The sequence below is a fragment of the Bison bison genome, unplaced genomic scaffold, assembly GCF_000754665.1.
Source record: "Bison bison bison isolate TAMUID 2011002044 unplaced genomic scaffold, Bison_UMD1.0 scf7180017864166, whole genome shotgun sequence".
Classification (NCBI taxonomy): Eukaryota; Metazoa; Chordata; class Mammalia; order Artiodactyla; family Bovidae; genus Bison; species Bison bison.
Genome location: NW_011494738.1, coordinates 2,450,505 through 2,471,074, shown reverse-complemented (window position 1 = coordinate 2,471,074; position 20,570 = coordinate 2,450,505). Strand labels below are relative to the sequence as shown.

Below are 20,570 nucleotides of genomic sequence, written 5' to 3'. Positions count from 1 at the left end.
AAAGCCAGGAAGAAAATGAAGTATGGACATACCGTGGATAAATCTTAACAACATTATGCTAAGTGACAGAAGCCAGATATAATTGGCCACAAATTGTATAATTCGATTTACATGTAATCTCCATAATAGGCAAATTAACAGAGAAAAAGAGCAAGTCAGTAGTTTCCAGAGCCTAGGGGTATGGGGACGGAGAAGGCGATGGCACCCCACTCCAGTACTCTTGCCTGGAGAATCCCATGGACAGAGGAGCCTGGTGGGCTGCAGTCCATGGGGTCGCGAAGAGTCGGACACGACTGAGCGACTTCACTTTCACTTTTCACTTTCATGCATTGGAGAAGGAAATGGCAACCCACTCCAGTGTTCTTGCCTGGAGAATCCCAGGGACGGGGGAGCCTGGCGGGCTGCCGTCTATGGGGTCGCACAGAGTTGGACACGACTGAAGCGACTTAGCAGCAGCAGCAGCAGCAGGGGTATGGGGAAATGGGAAGCAACTATTATTGGGTATAAGGTTTCTTTATTTGAGTAATTATAATGTTCCAGAATGAGAGTACTGATGGTTGTACAACCCTGAGAATAGACTATTGTGATTATAAGCACACAACTGTTTTGTTAAAAAGGTTTTTGTATGTGAGTTACATCTCAAGTTTAAAAAAAAATTTAAAAAGAAAGTATAATCTGACAGTTACAAATAGAGTATATTTTGCAAAAAAGGTATACATTTAGAGCAGAGGTTTTTAAAACTGAGGACAGATGTAAAACAAAATAATTTCAGAAAAGAGGGGGATTCAATTGTACTCACATCTCTTACCCATCCCCAATTCTGTTGGGTGTGTAAATAGGCATTTGAAAATTTTTAGATGATAATCTGCTCTGCATCTTCATCTTAGCTCTATTGAACCCGATACTTACTTTTTCATTTGTCAAATCATCCAATTTTAATCTTCACTATAAATTATGAACCCTGTAGTCAATCTTCTGTGACTTTGACTAGTGAAACTGACCTCCTAAAACAGAACCAACTTTCAGAAAAATGAGGCCACAGATATACAGGGAATAATGGCAAATACCAACAATGTAATCTACTTTGTGGCCTCTTGGTAGAAAACCATGCAGTTCTCTCCTGGCCATGCTTCAACTTTCTACTTCTCCCTGCCATTTACAGTAATGATCACTAAAGCATTAAAAGGAAAGAGAAATAAAATGCTTAAAAAAAAAAAAAAAAAGAATCAAATGCCAAGAAAATGATTACTGAAAAATAGACAAGAAAAATCAGAGCATTTTAACAAAGCAGTGTTTGCACTAAAGTTTGAATTTAAAAAATGATTTTGCTTACTGTGAAGTCCAAGCCAATTGTTTCATATTGCCGATGAATCTTTTCTGCAAGATCATCAAACAGCCTCACTATCGATGGCTTTTCCAGGGACATTGCTTGGCTAAGCCCAGAAGAAACAATTGCTGGCCAAGTCTGTACAATACAGTCCCAATCATGAAGGTTTGCCAAGCATACACCACTGTGATTTCCAAGGAGACAATACAAGGCACCCTGCAGGGAAAAATGAAGTTGAAAACTAAGGCATGGTTTAGTTGTAGCCAACAAACCTACATGTGGTTTTCACATCTACTCAACACTGATTATTTAAATGCTTGGTATTGGTTAGTAAAACAGGTTCACACATTTAACATGTTAACTTAAGTGCAATCCAGTAATATCTTCTCTAAGTCATTTAACAGATGGTTAGCTCAAAGAACGGCTATTAGTATAGAAATGTAAAGATTTGCTTTTATTAGCTTCCATTCTAATTCTCTGCTACTACATTTATAAAGGCTGTGAAATCTGCCACTCTTTGCATTTTAGGGTATAATGCCTGGAGTACTTAAAAAAATAGTAGTTAAATCTGGTTGCCAAGGATCTCCCTAATTATATAAAAATTAGGTTACTTAATTATACTGCATACTTTTTATTAATACTAATAAGGTCCATATAGTCAAAGCTATTATTTTCCAGTAGTGATGCATGGATCTGAGAGTTGGCTGCCAAAGAATTGATGCTTTTGAACTGTGGTGCTGGAGAAGACTCTTGAGTTCCTTGGGCTGCAAGGAGATTAAAGCAGTCAATTCTAAAGGAAATCAATCTTAAATATTCATTGGAAGGACTGATGCTGAAGCTGAAGCTCCAATAATTTGGCCATCTGATGCATAGAGCCAATTCATTAGAAGAGATCCTGATGCTGGGAAAGATAGAAGACAGAAGAAGGGGATGACAGAGGATGAGATAGTTGGGTGGCATCACTGACTCAAAGGACATGAGCATGAGAAGCTCTGGGAGAAGGTGAAGGACAGGGAAGCCTGCGTGCTGCAGTTCGTGGCGTCACAGTCAGACACAACTGAGTGACTGAACAACAACAAATAGGAGTTCAATTAATCAAAATGATTCTGATGACAGTAGATTCCTCTTTTTAAGGTACCCTATTTTAGTGAGGATGTCCTCAAAGGCTCAGCGAGCAAAGACTGCCTGCAATGCTGGATACACAGGAGATGCAGGTTCAATCCCTGGGTTGGGAAGATTCCCTTGAGGAGGAAATGGCAACCCACTCTAAATATTCTTGCCTGAGAAATACCATGGACAGAGGAGCCTAGCGGATTACACTCTATACGGTCGCAAAGAGTTAGACGTGACTAAGTATGCATGCGTTTTAATAAAAAGAGACATTAGGATCAAATCATTTTATTTCCTGAACATTCACAATTCCAATCTGGCTTCTTAACCACCTTGGACTCTAATCCTCTTTAAGGTTCTTATAAGGTCACTGTAACTTCGATTTTACTGATTTCACAGTTTCCAGTTTTAATCTTACTTGACCTGTCTGATTTTGTCCATTTAAACTGCTCTCAACAACATATCACCCAGTGAGTTAGACTGTCTATATCCGTCTTGAATTAGATACCTGCCTTGGGGGTCAGCAATTCCATCACTGTGAAATTCTTTCAACTTTTCTCCACAGCTGAAAAATTTTGCAGTAAAAACAAAAACACTGTACCTTGAACTGCTGTTGAGTGACATCTTGTCTATCAGGTCGTAAGAACCCCAAAACCAAGGGAATGATATCTCTGCAACAGAAGTTATACGCTCCCAAGGCAGCAAAAAATGTTTGCTGGGCCTTATTTCTGACCTAAAGAAAGAGTAATGAACAGACGCTTATTAAATGGCAGAAAAACGACAAAAAAAATTCCATATGAATGTTTAAAACAAAGCAGTAGTAATTTACATGCTGTTGTAATAACAGAAAAATATACCAAAGCACATAACAAAAATGAGTAAATAATCATCTTTTTATCAGAAGGAAAGCAAAGTACCACCAACTACATCCAAAGTTTAAGTTACACTCATTCAATCATTTTTGGTAAAAGAGAGACTGAATGGAACTGATATGCATTTGTTCAGTAACATAATCAGCAGACTATTAAACTTTTTATTCTGAGTTATTCTTAATGAGAAAAGTCAGACTGTCTTTTGTGTCTACATGAGCAAAATCAAAGACTTTCCAAAACACAAAACAACTTAAACTTTTTAATGCAAACCTTAGGTATAGGCCACATATTTTGAACCCAAACAAAAGATTCAGTATAAATTCATAACCCATGAACTAAATGAACTAAATTACATTACTAAATGTAATGAACAACAGCTCATTATAGTAAAAAGCAATACACTGTACATTTTTCAAACTTTTAAAAATAATACTTCGGGCAAAATCTCTGGGTTAGACTGGTTTCCTAATTTACAGACTCACTGGCTATTTATAAATCTCTTATGAATTTTTGGTCCTATGCTACCTAAAAGGATGCACCCCACAATTCACATGGTATCAGCTTCCTAAACTCGGGCATAATGGCATGGAAGAATTATATGGTCTTCAAAGGCTGGTATTCATAATATGATTTAAGTGGTATCAACATTCCACTAGCTACATTAGCATTATCTACTTTAGTTATATTTTTCAAAAAAAAATTTGAGAAGCAATTATAAACAGCAAAAATAAATGTTATTCTAAAAAGAGAAGCAAAACAAATTTGAATATATTTGTAATTTAAAACAAACTTCTGGTGCTAATAAATTATTTAAATCCCCTTGTTAAAATGGGGATACTTAATTTTTTAAAAAAACTTTTTATTCTATATTAGAGTGTAGCTGATTAACAGTGTTGTGACAGTTTTAGGTAGACAGCAAAGGCACTCAGCCATACACGTACATGTATCCATTCCCCTCCAAAACTTCCCTCCCATCCGTTCTGCCACCTAACACTGAGCAGAGTTCCACGTCTTTTACAGTAGGTCCTTGTTGGTTACCCATTTTAAACACAGCAGTGTACACATGACATTCCCAAACTCCCTAACTATCCCTTCCTTAAAATGGGGATACTTTAGATGGAGTGTTACAAAATGGGTAAGAGGGGGACAGGCCCAGAGTGTGTGGACTAGCCTTACCTGACTGTATGAACTTGTAGATAAACGAAGAAGATCTCTAATCATCTCTTGATGTATCTTTTTGTATTCGCAACCCTCAACAGTTAGTGTTCGCAGCTAAAAAAGAGACCAGTGTAAATCAAATCTCAGAGTTTTTAGTAAAAGTTCATTTAATTATGACATAACACCAATAATTAAATATGTATCTGAAAAAACTGTCATTTAAAAAAAGTCATCATGGTGAGTTCCTTGGTGGCCTAGTGGTTAGCATTCCAGGTTTTCACTGCTGTGGCTCAGGTTGAATCCCTAGCTGGTAAACTGAGGTCTCACAAGCCGCATGCAAGGCATGCCCCTCCCCGCAAAAGGTATCTTGATTTGAAAAAGCTATTTACCTCATGCTGCAACATTACTCTGTCAATCAATAGTGCTCTGATATGTTGTTTTTTCCCATGGAGCTGAAAAAAAGAGCAGCAAACACTTCAACATCTTCCATGAATGCCTCAACAATGGGGTCCTCTGAATCCCTTAACAAAAAATTAGCTCAAAGAAGGTACAGGAAGGGCTTGTGGGCAGTATTTTGTAGGTATTTCACTTATACTAAAATAATATGAGACATATTTAAAAATATATTATTAATTTTATGGCTAATTATAGGAATATTCCCTTTAAATAGCTCATCCAACACTCACTTTTTCTGATGATTTATTAACAAATCCATGTGTGGGAGAGCAGTGCAGCTGGTCTTTATTCACCCAAATACAATACTAATACTATAAATACAACACCAGCCCCTAAAAAAAGTTGACTCTATTACATTTATAAATAGCCTTTCTGGGTAATTGTATATGTTTACTACGGAATATAACATCCTTTACTTTTGTAAAAATTATCTTTAAAATTTTCCCCTACCCTCAATCTTCTACCCAGTCACTAAAGGAAGAAGTCTGGAACCCAGATTCCTCTTTATCTCATTGGTTATTAGTTCAGTTCAGTTCAGTCGCTCAGTTGTGTCCAACTCTTTGCGACCCCATAAATTGCAGCACGCCAGGCCTCCCTGTCCATCACCAACTCCCAGAGTTCACTCAGACTCATGTCCATCGAGCCGGTGATGCCATCCAGCCATCTCATCCTCTGTTGTCCCCTTCTCCTCCTGCCCTCAATCCCTCCCAGCATCAGAGTCTTTTCCAATGAGTCAACTCTTCACATGAGGTGGCCAAAGTACTGGACTTTTCAGCTTTAGCATCATTCCTTCCAATGAAATCCCAGGACTGATCTCCTTCAGAATGGACTGGTTGGATCTCCTTGCAGTCCGAGGGACTCTCAAGAGTCTTCTCCAACACCACAGTTCAAAAGCATCAATTCTTTGGCACTCAGCTTTCTTCACAGTCCAACTCTCACATCCATACATGACCACAGGAAAAACCATAGCCTTGACTAGATGGACCTTTGTTGGCAAAGTGATGTCTCTGCTTTTCAATATGCTATCTAGGTTGGTCATAACTTTTCCTCCAAGGAGTAAGCGTCTTTTAATTTCACGGCTGTAGTCACCATCTGCAGTGATTTTGGAGCCCAGAAAAATAAAGTCTGACACTGTTTCCACTGTTTCCCCATCTATTTCCCATGAAGTGATGGGACCAGATACCATGATCTTCATTTTCTGAATGTTGAGCTTTAAGCCAACTTTTTCACTCTCCTCTTTCACTTTCATCAAGAGGCTTTTTAGTTCCTCTTCACTTTCTGCCATAAGGGTGGTGTCATCTGCGTATCTGAGGTTATTGATATTTCTCTCAGCAATCTTGATTCCAGCTTGTGCTTTTTCCAGCCCAGCGTTTCTCATGATGTACTCTGCATATAAGTTAAATAGGCCAGGTGACAATATACAGCTTTGACGTATTCCTTTTCCTATTTGGAACCAGTCTGTTGTTCCATGTCCTGTTCTAACTGTTGCTTCCTGACCAGCATACAGGTTTCTCAAGAGGCAGGTCAGGTGGTCTGATATTTCCATCTCGTTCACAATTTCCCACAGTTTATTCTGATCCACACAGTCAAAGCCTTTGGCATAGTCAATAAAGCAGAAATAGATGTTTTTCTGGAACTCTCTTCCTTTTTCCATGATCCAGTGGATATTGGCAATTTGATCTCTGGTTCCTCTGCCTTTTCTAAAACCAGCTTGAATATCTGGAATTTCATGGTTCACGTGTTGCTGAAGCCTGGCTTGGAGAATTTTCAGCATTACTTTACTAGCGTGTGAGATGAGTGCAATTGTGCAGTAGTTTGAGCATCTTTGGCATTGCCTTTCCTTGGGACTGGAATGAAAACTGACCTTTTCCAGTCCTGTGGCCACTGCTTAGTTTTCTAAATTTGCTGGCATATTGAGTGCAGCACTTTCACAGTATCATCTTTCAGGATTTGAAATAGCTCAACTGGAATTCCATCACCTCCACTAGCTTTGTTCGTAGTGATGCTTTTTCTTTAATTTAAATTTATTTATTTTAATTATAGGCTAATTACTCTACAATATTGTATTGGTTTTGCCATACATCAACATGAATCCACCACGGGTGTACACGTGTTCCCAATCCTGAATGCCCCTCCCACCTCGCTCCCCATCCCATCCTTCTGAGTCATCCCAGTGCACCAGCGTAGTGATGCTTTCTAAGGCCCACTTGACTTCACATTCCAGGATGTCTGGCTCTAGGTCAGTGATCACACTGTGATTATCTTGGTTGTGAAGATCTTTTTTGTACAGTTCTTCTGTGTATTCTTGCCACCTCTTCTTAATATCTTCTGCTTCTGTTAGGTCCATACCATTTCTGTCCTTTATCGAGCCCATCTTTGCATGAAATGTTCCCTTGGTATCTCTAATTTTCTTGATGAGATCTCTAGTCTTTCCCATTCTGTTGTTTTCCTCTATTTCTTTGCATTGATGGCTGAAGAAGGCTTTCTTACCTCTCCTTGCTATTCTTTGGAACTCTGCATTCAGATGTTTATATCTTTCCTTTTCTCCTTTGCTTTTTGCTTCTCTTCTTTTCACAGCTATTTGTAAGGCCTCCCTAGACAGCGATTTTGCTTTTTTGCATTTCTTTTCCATGGGGATGGTCTTGATCCCTGTCTCCTGTACAATGTCATGAACCTCCGTCCATAGTTCATCAGGCACTCTATCTGTCAGATCTAGGCCCTTAAATCTATTTCTCACTTCCACTGTATAATCATAAGGGATTTGATTCAGGTCATATCTGAATGGTCTAGTGGTTTTCCCTACTTTCTTCAATTTCAGTCTGAATTTGGCAATAAGGAGTTCATGATCTGAGCCACAGTCAGCTCCCGGTCTTGTTTTTGTTGACTATATAGAGCTTTTCCATCTTTGGCTGCGAAGAACATAATCAATCTGATTTTGGTGTTGACCATCTGGTGATGTCCATGTGTAGTCTTCTCTTGTGTTGTTGGAAGGGGGTGTTTGCTATGACCAGTGCGTTTTCTTGGCAAAACTCTATTAGTCTTTGCCCTGCTTCATTCCGTATTCCAAGGCCAAATTTGCCTGTTACTCCAGGTGTTTCTTGACTTCCTACTTTTGCATTCCAGTCCCCTATAATGAAAAGGACATCTTTTTTGGGTGTTAGTTCTAAAAGGTCTTGTAGGTCTTCACAGAACCATTCAACTTCAGCTTCTTCAGCATTACTGGTTGGGGCATAGGCTTGGATTACTGTGATACTGATTGGTTATAAAGCCCCTGCCAATTCTTTAATTTTCAAGTCCCCTTAACTCCACCCTAGCACAGGCTATGCTTTCCCATCTGAACTATTACTAAAGCCTCTTGACTTCCAGGCTTGTTTGCCTACTGCTTATTCTTACAGCAGTGGCAGAGCTTTTTAAAATCCACTGAATTTAATATTGATCCTTTCAATATTCACATCAGATCTACTCAAGAACTTTTAATGACTTCCCCACTGCTGAATGTAAAACTGGAGCACATTCTTGGGACAAAACTAGAACTGACCTAGTTTACCTCCTGCCACTCTTCTACAACTAGTGTTCCCTAAGGCATGCCATGTTGGTACATCTCCCTGCCTTTCCCCATGTCAATCTCTTTGTTTAAAATAAGAAGTACCCCATGCCTAAACAACAAACTCGTAAACCTTTACAGTCTCAATTTCCAAAAAAAGTCTCCCAATGAAGAACTGTGCTATGATCATCAAATGGTTGATTTAAGTTATTCTTTCTTCCGTGCTTCCAGGAAATCTTATATTGATCTCTCCTGGAGAACCAATTAAGATTAAATAAAACACAATGCTTTAAATTCATGCCTATGGACAATTCCTACTTTTCATCCCTTTAGGTTCTTATATGATAGTGAGAATGCAGTTGCCAAGTTATCATACTCCAAATTGCCATTGAGAGTTCGGAGACTAGCACGGAAACTGACAGAAGAGGTTTCAGTAAAGTATATTTATTTCCAGGATCCTTTTGATTATACCAGGATATAGTATTTGAAAATCTACTATTTTTACTTACAGGGAAACTTCCTCTGTATGCTGAACAAATGCTAAATTAGGTGGTTATATCAGTATTATATACCTTTAAAATAAATTCTGAGTTTTAAGTGAAAATACTGACCCGATTTTCCATTGATTTCTTTACTAGGTTAAAGCTTTTCCAACGAGAGTCAAATTCATGCTTGTGAGATCCTTGGAACTGCAAAAGGTCTCCAATAATCTGTGCCAAACAATTTCAGATTTTATATTTAATGAGTTGTCACATCAAATCTGGTCATATTAATAACCATGCAACTGTGTAAATAACAATTGTACCTTTATGATAAGAAATAAGGACTTGGTATCATCTTCTGAATTATTAAGTATGTGGTCTATAATAGGAGAAAAAGAATTTTTGTTAAAATATTTTAAATTACCATAGGACTCCTGATATACTAAAAAAGAACGGGGGAAAAAAAAAACCCACCACCTGATATTCTCACCATTTATAATTTTTAAATGGTTAAGTAAAAGCACATATGCTACAAAATTTCTAAATACTTAGTAAAAAAAAATAAATACATGTATGTACTTACTAAGAAGTTTCCTTATGACCCTAGCAATTGTTTCTCGGTAGTTCTCTCTGGATAGATCTATTTTTAAAAAATGAGAAAAGGCATTTTACACACACTGAATGCAGCCCAGAGCTTTCAAGTTTATACTAACAGTTATGTCAAGAAGAGATAATGTATCCAGGAAGAAAATAAATGGGTCATGGAAAAGAATCTAAAAAAAGTAGATACATATGTGTAACAGATTCACTTTGCTGTACACTTCCAATTAATACAACACTGTAAATTAATTACAACTATATCTCCAATAAAAATTTTTTTTTTAAATGGGTCTGTCTTTATCACAGTTGGTTAGTAGCTTGGCATGATACAGAATATCTTTTAAAACCTGCACAGTTATAAGAACCTGCTTATAAACCTTTATTATTAGGCAGGCAAGGAGGAGGGAGACAAAACTGTCTCTGCCAATATTTCAGAGGCTCTAGTCACTAATTACGGACCAAAAATGCATAAGATTCTTTAATCAGCTGTGGTGACCCAAATCAAACAAACAAAAATTACATTTAATTAATTAATATATGCAATGAACTCCAATGTTAATCCAGCAATAAGGAAGTGTTAAATTTATTAATGTTAGATTCAGAACATTAAATTAATGCTAAATGTTTTGCATAAATCGAATATATAAGGGTTTAGCTCAAGTATAAAATAACAATTCTAACCATAAGTGAGCATTACAATATATGGAAGTCTCCCTTTGCACATAGAAAGCATCTATCCTTTAATGGCTATTCTTTATATAATAATTTCCCACTTTCTCCAGAAAAAGCAAAGATAATATTGTGTAATTAATATTCATTTTACAGAGAGACTAGAAAAGTTGTAACTACAGAATTATCCCATCTTAAGTAACTGATAAAAATAATCCACACAGATTTACTCAGATTAGGATTCACATACCATATTCAAGTCCAGTATATAACTTTGTCTCTTCCAAAGACACCATACTTGGTACCCTGTATAAAGACAAGAATGCCTGTATTTATTAACAATACCAAAAAGGAGGTTTAAAGGGAAAAATGTCATTGCTAGAATGTTTAGATGATCATCTTTAACACAGATCTCTCATCTTCAACACTTCAATTCTTTACTCTAGCCTTCTGAAGACTAATGGTCTATCTGTTTCAGTAAGTACAGTATTATTCATCTTCAAAAAAATGTTAATTAAATATAATGACTTTTGGGGGGATTCACTGCCCAAATGAACATAACACTGATATTCAATATACAAGTGTAAAAGCTTAAGACTGATGATAAACATTTATACAAGAAAAAGTAAACTTTCAATGTTATAATAATGGTTAAAATAAACACCAAAAAAATCACCATCAAATTTTACTGTAAAATATACAGCAGACAAGCTTCTTTAGATAATCATTACTCTTCCTCTTACAACCAGCTAAAGTGATCTCTCCTAACATCTGCAATAAAATATCACTACTTCTGAAGATGTTCAGATGTAAAAATACTACATTCAAAGTCACATTTTAGGTACCTAAGGACAGATTCTACTGGGGAATATGAATTTTTATATCTGAAATATAAATTTTCTTTAATGAAAAACATTTTATTTCAAAATATGATTCAATTCAATAACTTTTTATAAACAAAGATTTTAATACTTTCTAGGAAAAGGAAGAAAGGAGCAAATTGCCAAGGAAATATGAGACAAGCATATCCTATATAGGCCTAATTAGTGATAAATAGAGGTTTTATAATTATTGCTTGTAATTCATGAACTACTACTTGTAAAGAAGAAAAACACTATTTTTAAATCAACACCCCCCGCCGATACTGTATTTTTTTTTTTTTTTAAGTTGAGCTAAGTTATCTCTATCCTAATAATTGGTTGCTATGGATTCTGGGATTTATCTAAATGGGTAAATAACATTAAGATTACTAAAACCCAATTATTTAACTATGTTCCTTGCTATGATGTAGTGCCTAGGACGGCAATAGTACTGTCTCAAGTTTCAAAACTAAATCTACAGAATATAAACAAAGAATGATAATATTTCTTAATATAAAATGTTAATTTGCTTTTCAGAGAATTTCAAGTTCAAATTCAAATTCTTCTTAAAATCTTGTTTTCACTCCATAAAGTTTCAGCTTTTGGCAACAGCGTGCAAACTTGAACATTCTGTAAAAATGTGTATGATTGAAAAATATATATGCATAGAGTCTAGTCAGTAAAAAATAAGATCAGATTCTTTCACAGTGAACTTCAAGGGGAGTTCAATATCTTTACTGAAATTAGATTTCACCAAGAAAGAGAAAAGGCTGTGCTCAAAGAATAACAAGCATTAGGCATAAAACTGTTAATCCCCAACCCCACAGAGCAAGGGAAGTACTTGTCACAAGCTATCACAGGAGAACACAGGTCTCCTCCTTGCTGCTAATAAACGTAATACAACTGTACCTTGCCCACCCCATGCCTAGTACCACATAATATTGAACCAAGCATGCATTCTAATTATTGTCACAAAACTACTCTTAACAAATGAGTTTTTAAAAAGCAATCTCTATAATAAACTATCCTGAAAATTTTTGTACTGTATCAAACACACAACCAAACAAAAGGCTATCAGTTAGGAATCTGAAATATTTTTTTAATATGCCTTTCTGATTCTACTACTGCCAATTAGACTGCTGCTGCTAAGTCGCTTCAGTCGTGTCCGACTCTGTGCGACCCCATAGACGGCAGCCCACCAGGCTCCCCCGTCCCTGGGATTCTCCAGTCAAGAACACTGGAGTGGGTTGCTATTTTCTTCTTCAATGCATGAACGTGCATAGTGAAAGTGAAGTAGCTCAGTCGTGTCCGACTCTTCGCAACCCCCTGGACTACAACCTACCAGGCTCCTCTGTCCATAGGATTTTCAAGGCAAGAGTACTAGAGTGGGTTGCCATTGCCTTCTCCGAATTATACTGTAACCACATTTAAAAACAAGTCTCATCTAAGGGTCCCAATGCTAATTGTAAAAATCCATGTGTCACTCTGAACTGTTTCCCTATCAGAAAATTGAAAAAATACTATCACTTATTAAACAATTATTTAAAAACATATCAACCTGTATGGGATTTTAAAATATTTAAGTAGTTTATTTAAATTAAAATGGCTTCAGCTTTTACTTTTAAAACCTGAATTAAAACACATCTTACATATCTCAAGTGCATAGAAGGCATCTGTTTAGACATATATTTCAGCTTTATCTGTTTTTATCCATCTCAAGTTTCTTTTATGCTTATTTATCTAAGATTCAGCTTTAATTGATCTCTTATTTAACAAATTAATTAAACTGTACTGACAACTTTGACACTGAATGTTTCTCAGTACAAATATTTATATTAAATATTTCTTCTGATCTTTCTTTAAAAGAAGAATTTTCTAAAAGAAATCTCTCTCCATTACTCATAAGACTCGTATCTCTTTGTGGCTACTACATTTTAAGTCTATGTGTGCTGGGCTGTACTCTCCCATACTTAAAACTGCTCTTGTAACTTTTAGTTATGTACATAATCTTTGCCAAGTAGATTTAAACTGCCATCAACAATTATAGATCTGCATTCTGACTAAATACTGTAGTAACAATACATATAATTTAAATCAAATACCATGACTCCTCCACCTCAAGTGAAATTCATTCTACTCATTCATTGGTTCATTTTTACAAACAGTAATATAAAAATAAAATTCTGACAAACTCAACACAGCGTATTATAAATAATATTAACTATACAATAATAATCAAGTTAAATCAGGTTCACAGCAACTACACAGTACCACCAAGCCACCTAATTTGTAACAAAATGTGTTTAACATTTGCACCACTTAAAAAACAAAGTTTTCTACAACGATGTTATTTGTACCACAGGATGACAATCTTTAGATCTGATTAGAGTAGAACTATCAAAATAATCACTGGTGGGAAAGAAAGGATGATGAAAAAGGAAGAAATGACCAATAACATAAAAACAAAATATACAATACAAATCAAATACGCAAATGGAAGCTAGCTGAACTGTCACAGAACAACTGCAAACAATAATTCTTCCTGTCTGTAAGTGGAAGAACAGCTTACCCTTCCCCAAATCCCTCCCCTCCCAAATGAAAACAAACATAAAAGGTATAAAAGCCAAGCCCCTAACAGATCTTTTTTTTCCCCTCAAGGTAACAAGCGTTTCACAACAGACAACTGACCTATTTCTGTGTTCTGTTATCCTGTTCAATCCTGGGCACCGGCAATAGCTATAAACACAAATGAAAGGCTGGCTCTGGCTCTACCATGTGAAACGGTTTGCCAAGTAAAGAGAACCTTACATACCGCTAGGTTTAAAATGAACTCGGAGCCTAAGAACTACTTCCATGTCTGACACACAAATTTTTAAAAATCAATGAAAACAGTCAGAAGGTGAAATAAGGAGAAAACAGGGTTACTCACCGTGGAGTAGTAACTGTTTCCTTTTCTGTGTGCAGCTCCCCCAGCAGAGCTGGGTAGTTTCCTGGAGGTGCCAAGAGAGGTTAGCTAGCCCTGCCCCTCAGCGCATAACAACACATCCTTTCACATATTCATGAAATGGTCTCAACTCTTAGACCTTAAGTATGAATTTTTTTCTTTCCAGTAAAAAGTTAGTAAAAGCTGAGATCCTAAGAATGATTTAACTAAGAATGACTTAACAGATCTATCAGAGAAAAGGGGGCACAAAGTAAAGAAGAAATATTTGAGATGAAAAATGATGACTCCTCTACCTTGAGTAACCCTGTTTTTACAGATGTTAGTTTTTTGCGTCCTGCGATAGCTGGTTAGACCTAAAAGAGTCTAAAAGAATGGACTGCAAAAGGAGAAATTAATGACGATTTGAGGATTAAAGGCAAGTATCCAAAATTCCTATATGACCCTGAAAAGACATAATCCAATTTCCACACCTTTAAAGGCAGAACTATGAGTATAAATTATATCACAGGTATTTCTATGACATCATTAACTAAAGGTTCCAAGAGCAAAATAGAGAGGTCACATTTTAAGATTAATTCAGTAACCTTGGTATCTGACAAAACTGTTAAAATTTCACACTGAACTAAAATAATTTACTCTTAATTACCCTCAAAGGCCCTTATTTCATCCATCCTTTGAAACAGTAAAATTTATAGTATGTACAAGATACTTAGTAACCTTATAATGCAAAAGGCCAAAAAGTACAATGGAGATACCATTAGGTATGTAATTAATACTTAGGACAATCAACTCATCTCATCTAAGCTTTTCATTTTTTTTTTTTCAGTCTCTATAATTACACAGCACAGAAAATTGTTTTTCACATGTGGTAGCTATTTCCCTCAACAATGGGGTTTTGAGACCATCCCATATACTTTATCAGGAACTAAGAGTTCCTTACAGGAAAATTCAGAACTAAACTCATGGTTTTTTATTTGCCAGCAGACTAATACTACTAATACATGTGCAAGACAAACTTAATAATAAGTGATCTGACAAAAAATAATTAAAGCAGCTAGAATATTTTACCTGAGATTTATGTGAAAAAAAAAAAATGTAAGGTTAATTTTTTTTAAAAAAGAACTGAGCTGCTAGGTGCTTCCAAAAATTGGTCTGGTATTTCAGAAAATGCATTATGTCCTACAATAGCACAGCCAATTACCACAGTCACTCTTGACATTAACAGGAGTGACTTCCTCAGACATCTCAGGCATTACACTAAAGCACTGGTCACCGTTACGTGTTTCCTTTTCTCCCCAACTAGGTACATTTTATTCTATCTCCTTTGGAGTAACTCATGTCCAAAACAGAGAGTTCTTTTCATCTCCTAGTTTCCAACTGACCTGCTACTGATCATCTCCAAGAATTATGCTGCAGATCTTCTTCCTTCACACTAGGCAGTATGATTTACCATCACAACAATGCACCATCAACTGACACTATTTGATTGGCTCTTTCAAATCAATTTACACTGAAGAGATTTTAATAATTATTGACTGTACTACGATAAGCGTTTTAGAAATTTAAAAGGCCAACTTTGTTTTATTATACTTTGGTGAAAACTATCTTACTATCTGCAAAAAAAAGGTGAAATGTTATATAAAGTCAATGTAAAAACTCACACATTGCCAAAATAAATTAAAATTTCAGACGAAGGTGATCCCAGTTAGAAGTTGGTTTAAAAAAAAAAGAATTCTGTTACAAACTAATTCAAGCCCAGGGAAGACTTTACAAACTCTCTTTTCTTACAATTCAAAGGCAAAGAAATGCTCATTCATCTCTGACTGTCCTTTGTATAATCATGACCCTGAGTAGGGTATGTAACTACAAAGAACCCTAAATATGTGTATCGTTCAAGGATTAAAATGACTGAAGTTTTCCTTGTTTTATATTTTATTTCATTACTATGTGCTATTAAATATACAAGAAAACATTTTATATTTAAAATCAAAACATTAAAATATATATAAACATATTTATATTAACATAATTTTGTATTACTTCATTATATTTTATTACGTTAAATTTTTACTCTAAGTGAAAATTCTAAAATACAACATGTTGAACAAATATTTATTTATTTATTCATGGTTGTGTTGGGTCTTAGTTATGGCACAAGAGCTCTTGGGTGCGGCGTGAAGGCTCTCTAGGTAAGAAACATGGGTTCTGCAGCCCCGTGGCAAGCGTGATCTCGGTTCCCCAGCCAAGGATGGATCCCACGTCCCCTTAATTGGAAGGCAGATTCTTAACCCCTGGATCATCTGGGAAGTCCCTAAACACCACACTTTTAAGTCTAAATTATCTTTCCTGGAAAAAAAACCTATAAAGGGATACTTGTGTCAATTTTATAGCTTATAATGTACAGTAAAGGGGGTCTTAATACACTTTTTATAATTAGGCACTGTTGTCCTTATTGAAAATGCATTTCATTATATACAAATCTAACTAGCTTTGTAATAACCAAATATATGGAACTTTTGTCCTGACGCACATTAGTCGGAGAGGATAAAGACTTTGCTTCCTTTTACTAACATAGAGCACTTGGCTCTATGCTGATATGGACTTCAACCGAAAACTCGAAGTCTCTTGAGCTGACCCTTCAGAAATGTATCCTAATCATCATTCAATACTAAAGAGTCCTCTAATTACATACACAAAAGGTACATGCCTTTGTTCTTTGACAAACTATTGAATTAAAGGACCACCCTTCTCCACATGTTTAAGCAGAACTAAGTTTACTGATATAATCAATTGATGTGTGAAGCAGCTTTTTGGTACGCCTTAGCCTAAGTTATGTTCTCACTATATTATATATTGTTAAAGAGCATCAGGAAAATCAAAACCATTTCTGTAGGTCTCTCACTTTAAAACAGTGTTTAGAATCTCTTGAAAAAGTGAATTTTGGTAAAGTTGCTCTTATATCAAACTATAAAGCTTGATAAAAAACAAAAGTTCTTTAAAAGAATTCAGTAAATTTCTAGACAAACTTAAAATTGATTTCCTTACCTGAAATGACCCTCCTTCTCCCTCTTAAATCTAATGAGTAATTTAAAAAGTTCAGTACCTAGAAACAGTTTTTAGATAAGTGAAATAAGTGGGAATTATGAATAAAGTATGACTCCAAATGACTAATTATGTAGGAAACAGAAAGACAAGCAAGCCATTTTAAAACCCCTCCTTGAAGCTTAAGATTCTTGTTGCAAAATCAACAAATGATTCTCCCCTTGTGTTCTTCTCAGAGGGCAAGGGTTCCTTCCTTATTTTTGTGTGATTTTCAGTAACTTTCTCAGCAATAAGATATTGGAGTTCAGAGAAAATGATCTAAGATGGGATGCTGAGACTAGCATCTACATACTTGGTAAGTGACCTACAAGTTGGATATTGCTGATTTCATTTTAATTTTTTCAACTTAAATGGTAGTACTGACAATGGGCTAAATCAAGGCATTCATTCAAAATAATACTCTGAAAAGCACTTAAATTAATAAAAGCAACTTGGTGGGTCTCAAAGGTTCAACATCCATGAAAAACAGAGAACAAATTGTTATTAAAAATAAACTACCCCAGGTTTTTTGCTACAAAATCCTTACCAGTGGTAGACAAAAAAAAAAGTGCTTTTCTTTCTTTTAAAAAAGAATTTATCTCAATTAACTCAGTAACCTAACAGACTTAATAGCTGTAAGTTGATATTTTATAACTGATTATCACTAGAAGTTATTTGATCCTAGTACCATATGCAAAACCTGAATAAAGCCCTAAAGTTTATAGACCTAAACTGTGCTCAGTTATTTTTAGCCTAACATTGACAAAAAGGTTAAAGTTATACAGAAACAAACCAATAACAGAACCAGTGACTCATTATGTGACTAAGTCTTAAAATATATGCCAAATGGCAAAACAGCAAAATATATAAAATAGTTATCTTTACTTACAAGTTAGTAACCGGCTCTCCTTTCAATGGAGGTAGGAGGTTTCCTGAGCCAATTAAACAGTTGTGGACTATAGTCAGACTCTGCAGAACATCATCTCTAGAAGAAATAAAAACCATTTTCATATTTGAGAAGACTCCAAATCTCTATTTAACAAAAAGCCTTGCAGAGTCTAAGGTGAAGTACAAGAACTTTTTTATCAAGTGGGAATATACAAAATTAAGCCATAAAAATGATGAACATTTTCAGTTTACCCACTTAATAGTACAAGATAATTCAACAGATATTTACTGATAATATCAGACCTACTTACATTTAAATAATCTAAATAATCACAAGTAACAACAACTGCTTGCCCTTTGTGAAGCAATTCTGAATCTAATTCCCTGTTTATCCAAAGATCACAACCATTAACAAAAGGGAAAACTATTATAGAAGATTCCCTACTACAGTCTATCTTTTAAAATGGATGAAATAGGGCATGGCAAGCCACTCCAGTATTCCTGCCTGAAGAATCCCCACGGACAGAGAAGCCTGGAGGGCTACAGTCCATGGGGTTGCACAGAGTTAGACACGACTGAAGTGACTTAAGACAGGGACTGCTCTGGCGGTCCAGGTTAGGACACAGCACTTTCACTGCTGAGGGCCCAGGTTCAATTCCTGGTCAGGGAACTAAGATCCCACAAGCCATACAGCAAGGCCAAAATTTTAAAACAGACTAGGTAAACATTTACTCCAAAAGCAGTTCAGAGTAACACACAGCTGACATAAGTCAATTATACTTCTTCCTCTTCCAAGCCCATTCCTAGTGGATTTGCTTATTAAAAATCTCTTGTTATTTGATACATACTAATTTTCTTACTATATATAAAGCAGTCTCAAATAACTGTTTGTTGTTAAAGCTCTTTGGGACAGAAAAAAAAAAAAATCGCAGGGATATTTCTCTAGGTAATAGTAATACCAAAATATGAATGTCTAAAAAGAAATGAGCCAGTAAAAGCTACAGTGAATCTAGAAAAACAGGCATTTCCTTACAAAGCAGGCATATTCATACACACTTCCCAAAATATGCACAAGTGAAAATGCTAAGCAGAAGGCACTAAAAGCAAACTAGAAAAAACTCCGAGCTTTCCTATTTCAGATCTTTAATTATGAGAAACTTTCTGTTGCTAAACTATAAACCATCTTAAATGATTTTCTAATCACATTTATGGGAGGCATCCAAAACACACCTTGAAAATGAATACATCTGATATGCCACAGAGAGAGGGAGAAGTGTGAAAAGAATGTTTTAGTCCACAACTATACACCACTAACTGATTATAAAGGAAAACTAACCTAGACATTTCGAGTTCTCCATCCCCACAACGCTGGAGTTTGATGAGCTCAGGCTGAAGGAAAGAGTCCAACAGATAGAAGGCGAAAGCCACCTCTTCAGAAGAAGGAACATGCCACTGGATTCCCAAATTCCACAAGTCCCCTGGTTTACCCCAGTCCTACAAGACAGCATTTAACCAGCAATTTGAGAAGCTGAGGTGGGGGGAGGGGGGAAACACACACATAATTTCAAAGGCTTAAAAGAAAATGTATAAGCAAACCAAACCTAAGGCAACAAATGCACACCAAAAAAACATTAGACATCACATGATTCCTTCATTATCATTCCTAAAAAAGGCCTCCCTGAAGAGCCACTCAAATGTGAGTTTACTGAAACAGTCACAGTAAGTTTCTGTGAGGCTATTATTGCACTCTGCCCTCAAGTTACATCTCACTTTTCAAGTTTAAAACATTTTAATTATAGTTTTAGTAATCTATGTTAAAAATAAAGAAATTTTTTTTTAAAAAGCAACACATTTGTACACAATAGGGGAAAAACCCACACTTTGAATCCCTTAGAAAAATAACCCAATATATTCTGGAATCCTAGATTATTGAAAATGCTTGCCTTGATAGGAAAGTATTCAGAAGGAGGCTTGTCAAAGCCGCCTGGCACACTGCAGTACTCGGTAGGGTAGATAAGTGTAGTAGAACGAAGAAGGTGATGCAAAAGGTTACAAGACAGAGTGTAACCCTGCTTACAGGTTAAATGTAGGGTTCTTTGGAGAATCTTTACAAGCTGCTCCCTATAAAGAAGCAACTTCTTCCCATCCACTCGAGTAATCTAGGAAGAAAACATTTGAAGATACTCTGTTTAGAAGATCAGGAATCAATATTTAAAGTCTATGTTTGGCTACTAAAGTTGTCTAAAATAGTGACAATGTTTCTTAAAATGGATTTAATTAATTTTAAGATTGTCATTTTAATTATATTCTAACAATGAATCTTTCTTAACATCAAAAACACATTTTCTGTGTTTAGGCTCTTAAGTGCCATAGTAACATCCTTTTCAAGAGTGTACCCCCTGAAGAGACAAAACTTAATTGGATTACTCTGTTCTTTGGTTCCTGAACTAAATTGTACAGGAAACTGAAGTTTGATTGATGGCCAAATTTAAAATACGGGGAAGGGGAAGATGCTAAATCTGATAAACTTTTCAATTAATGAGTTATCCACATTAGAGTAAAAAACATTAGGCATGAAG

The 20,570-nt window shown here is 35.8% G+C and overlaps 1 protein-coding gene across 1 annotated transcript in view; it reads right to left on the bottom strand.

Moving 5' to 3' along the window:
• The window catches only part of PSME4 (proteasome (prosome, macropain) activator subunit 4), a 100,173-nt gene that overhangs the window by 28,477 nt on the left and 51,126 nt on the right, over positions 1-20,570 (bottom strand). The window contains exons 19-29 of the mRNA XM_010841697.1: positions 19,935-20,150; positions 19,328-19,485; positions 17,993-18,088; positions 10,469-10,524; positions 9,533-9,589; positions 9,273-9,328; positions 9,079-9,177; positions 4,857-4,919; positions 4,486-4,581; positions 3,039-3,170; positions 1,334-1,543 (exon numbers count right to left, since the gene is read on the bottom strand). Coding sequence (XP_010839999.1) covers positions 1,334-1,543; positions 3,039-3,170; positions 4,486-4,581; positions 4,857-4,919; positions 9,079-9,177; positions 9,273-9,328; positions 9,533-9,589; positions 10,469-10,524; positions 17,993-18,088; positions 19,328-19,485; positions 19,935-20,150 — 1,239 coding nt within the window. The remainder of the gene's footprint in view (positions 1-1,333; positions 1,544-3,038; positions 3,171-4,485; positions 4,582-4,856; positions 4,920-9,078; positions 9,178-9,272; positions 9,329-9,532; positions 9,590-10,468; positions 10,525-17,992; positions 18,089-19,327; positions 19,486-19,934; positions 20,151-20,570) is intronic.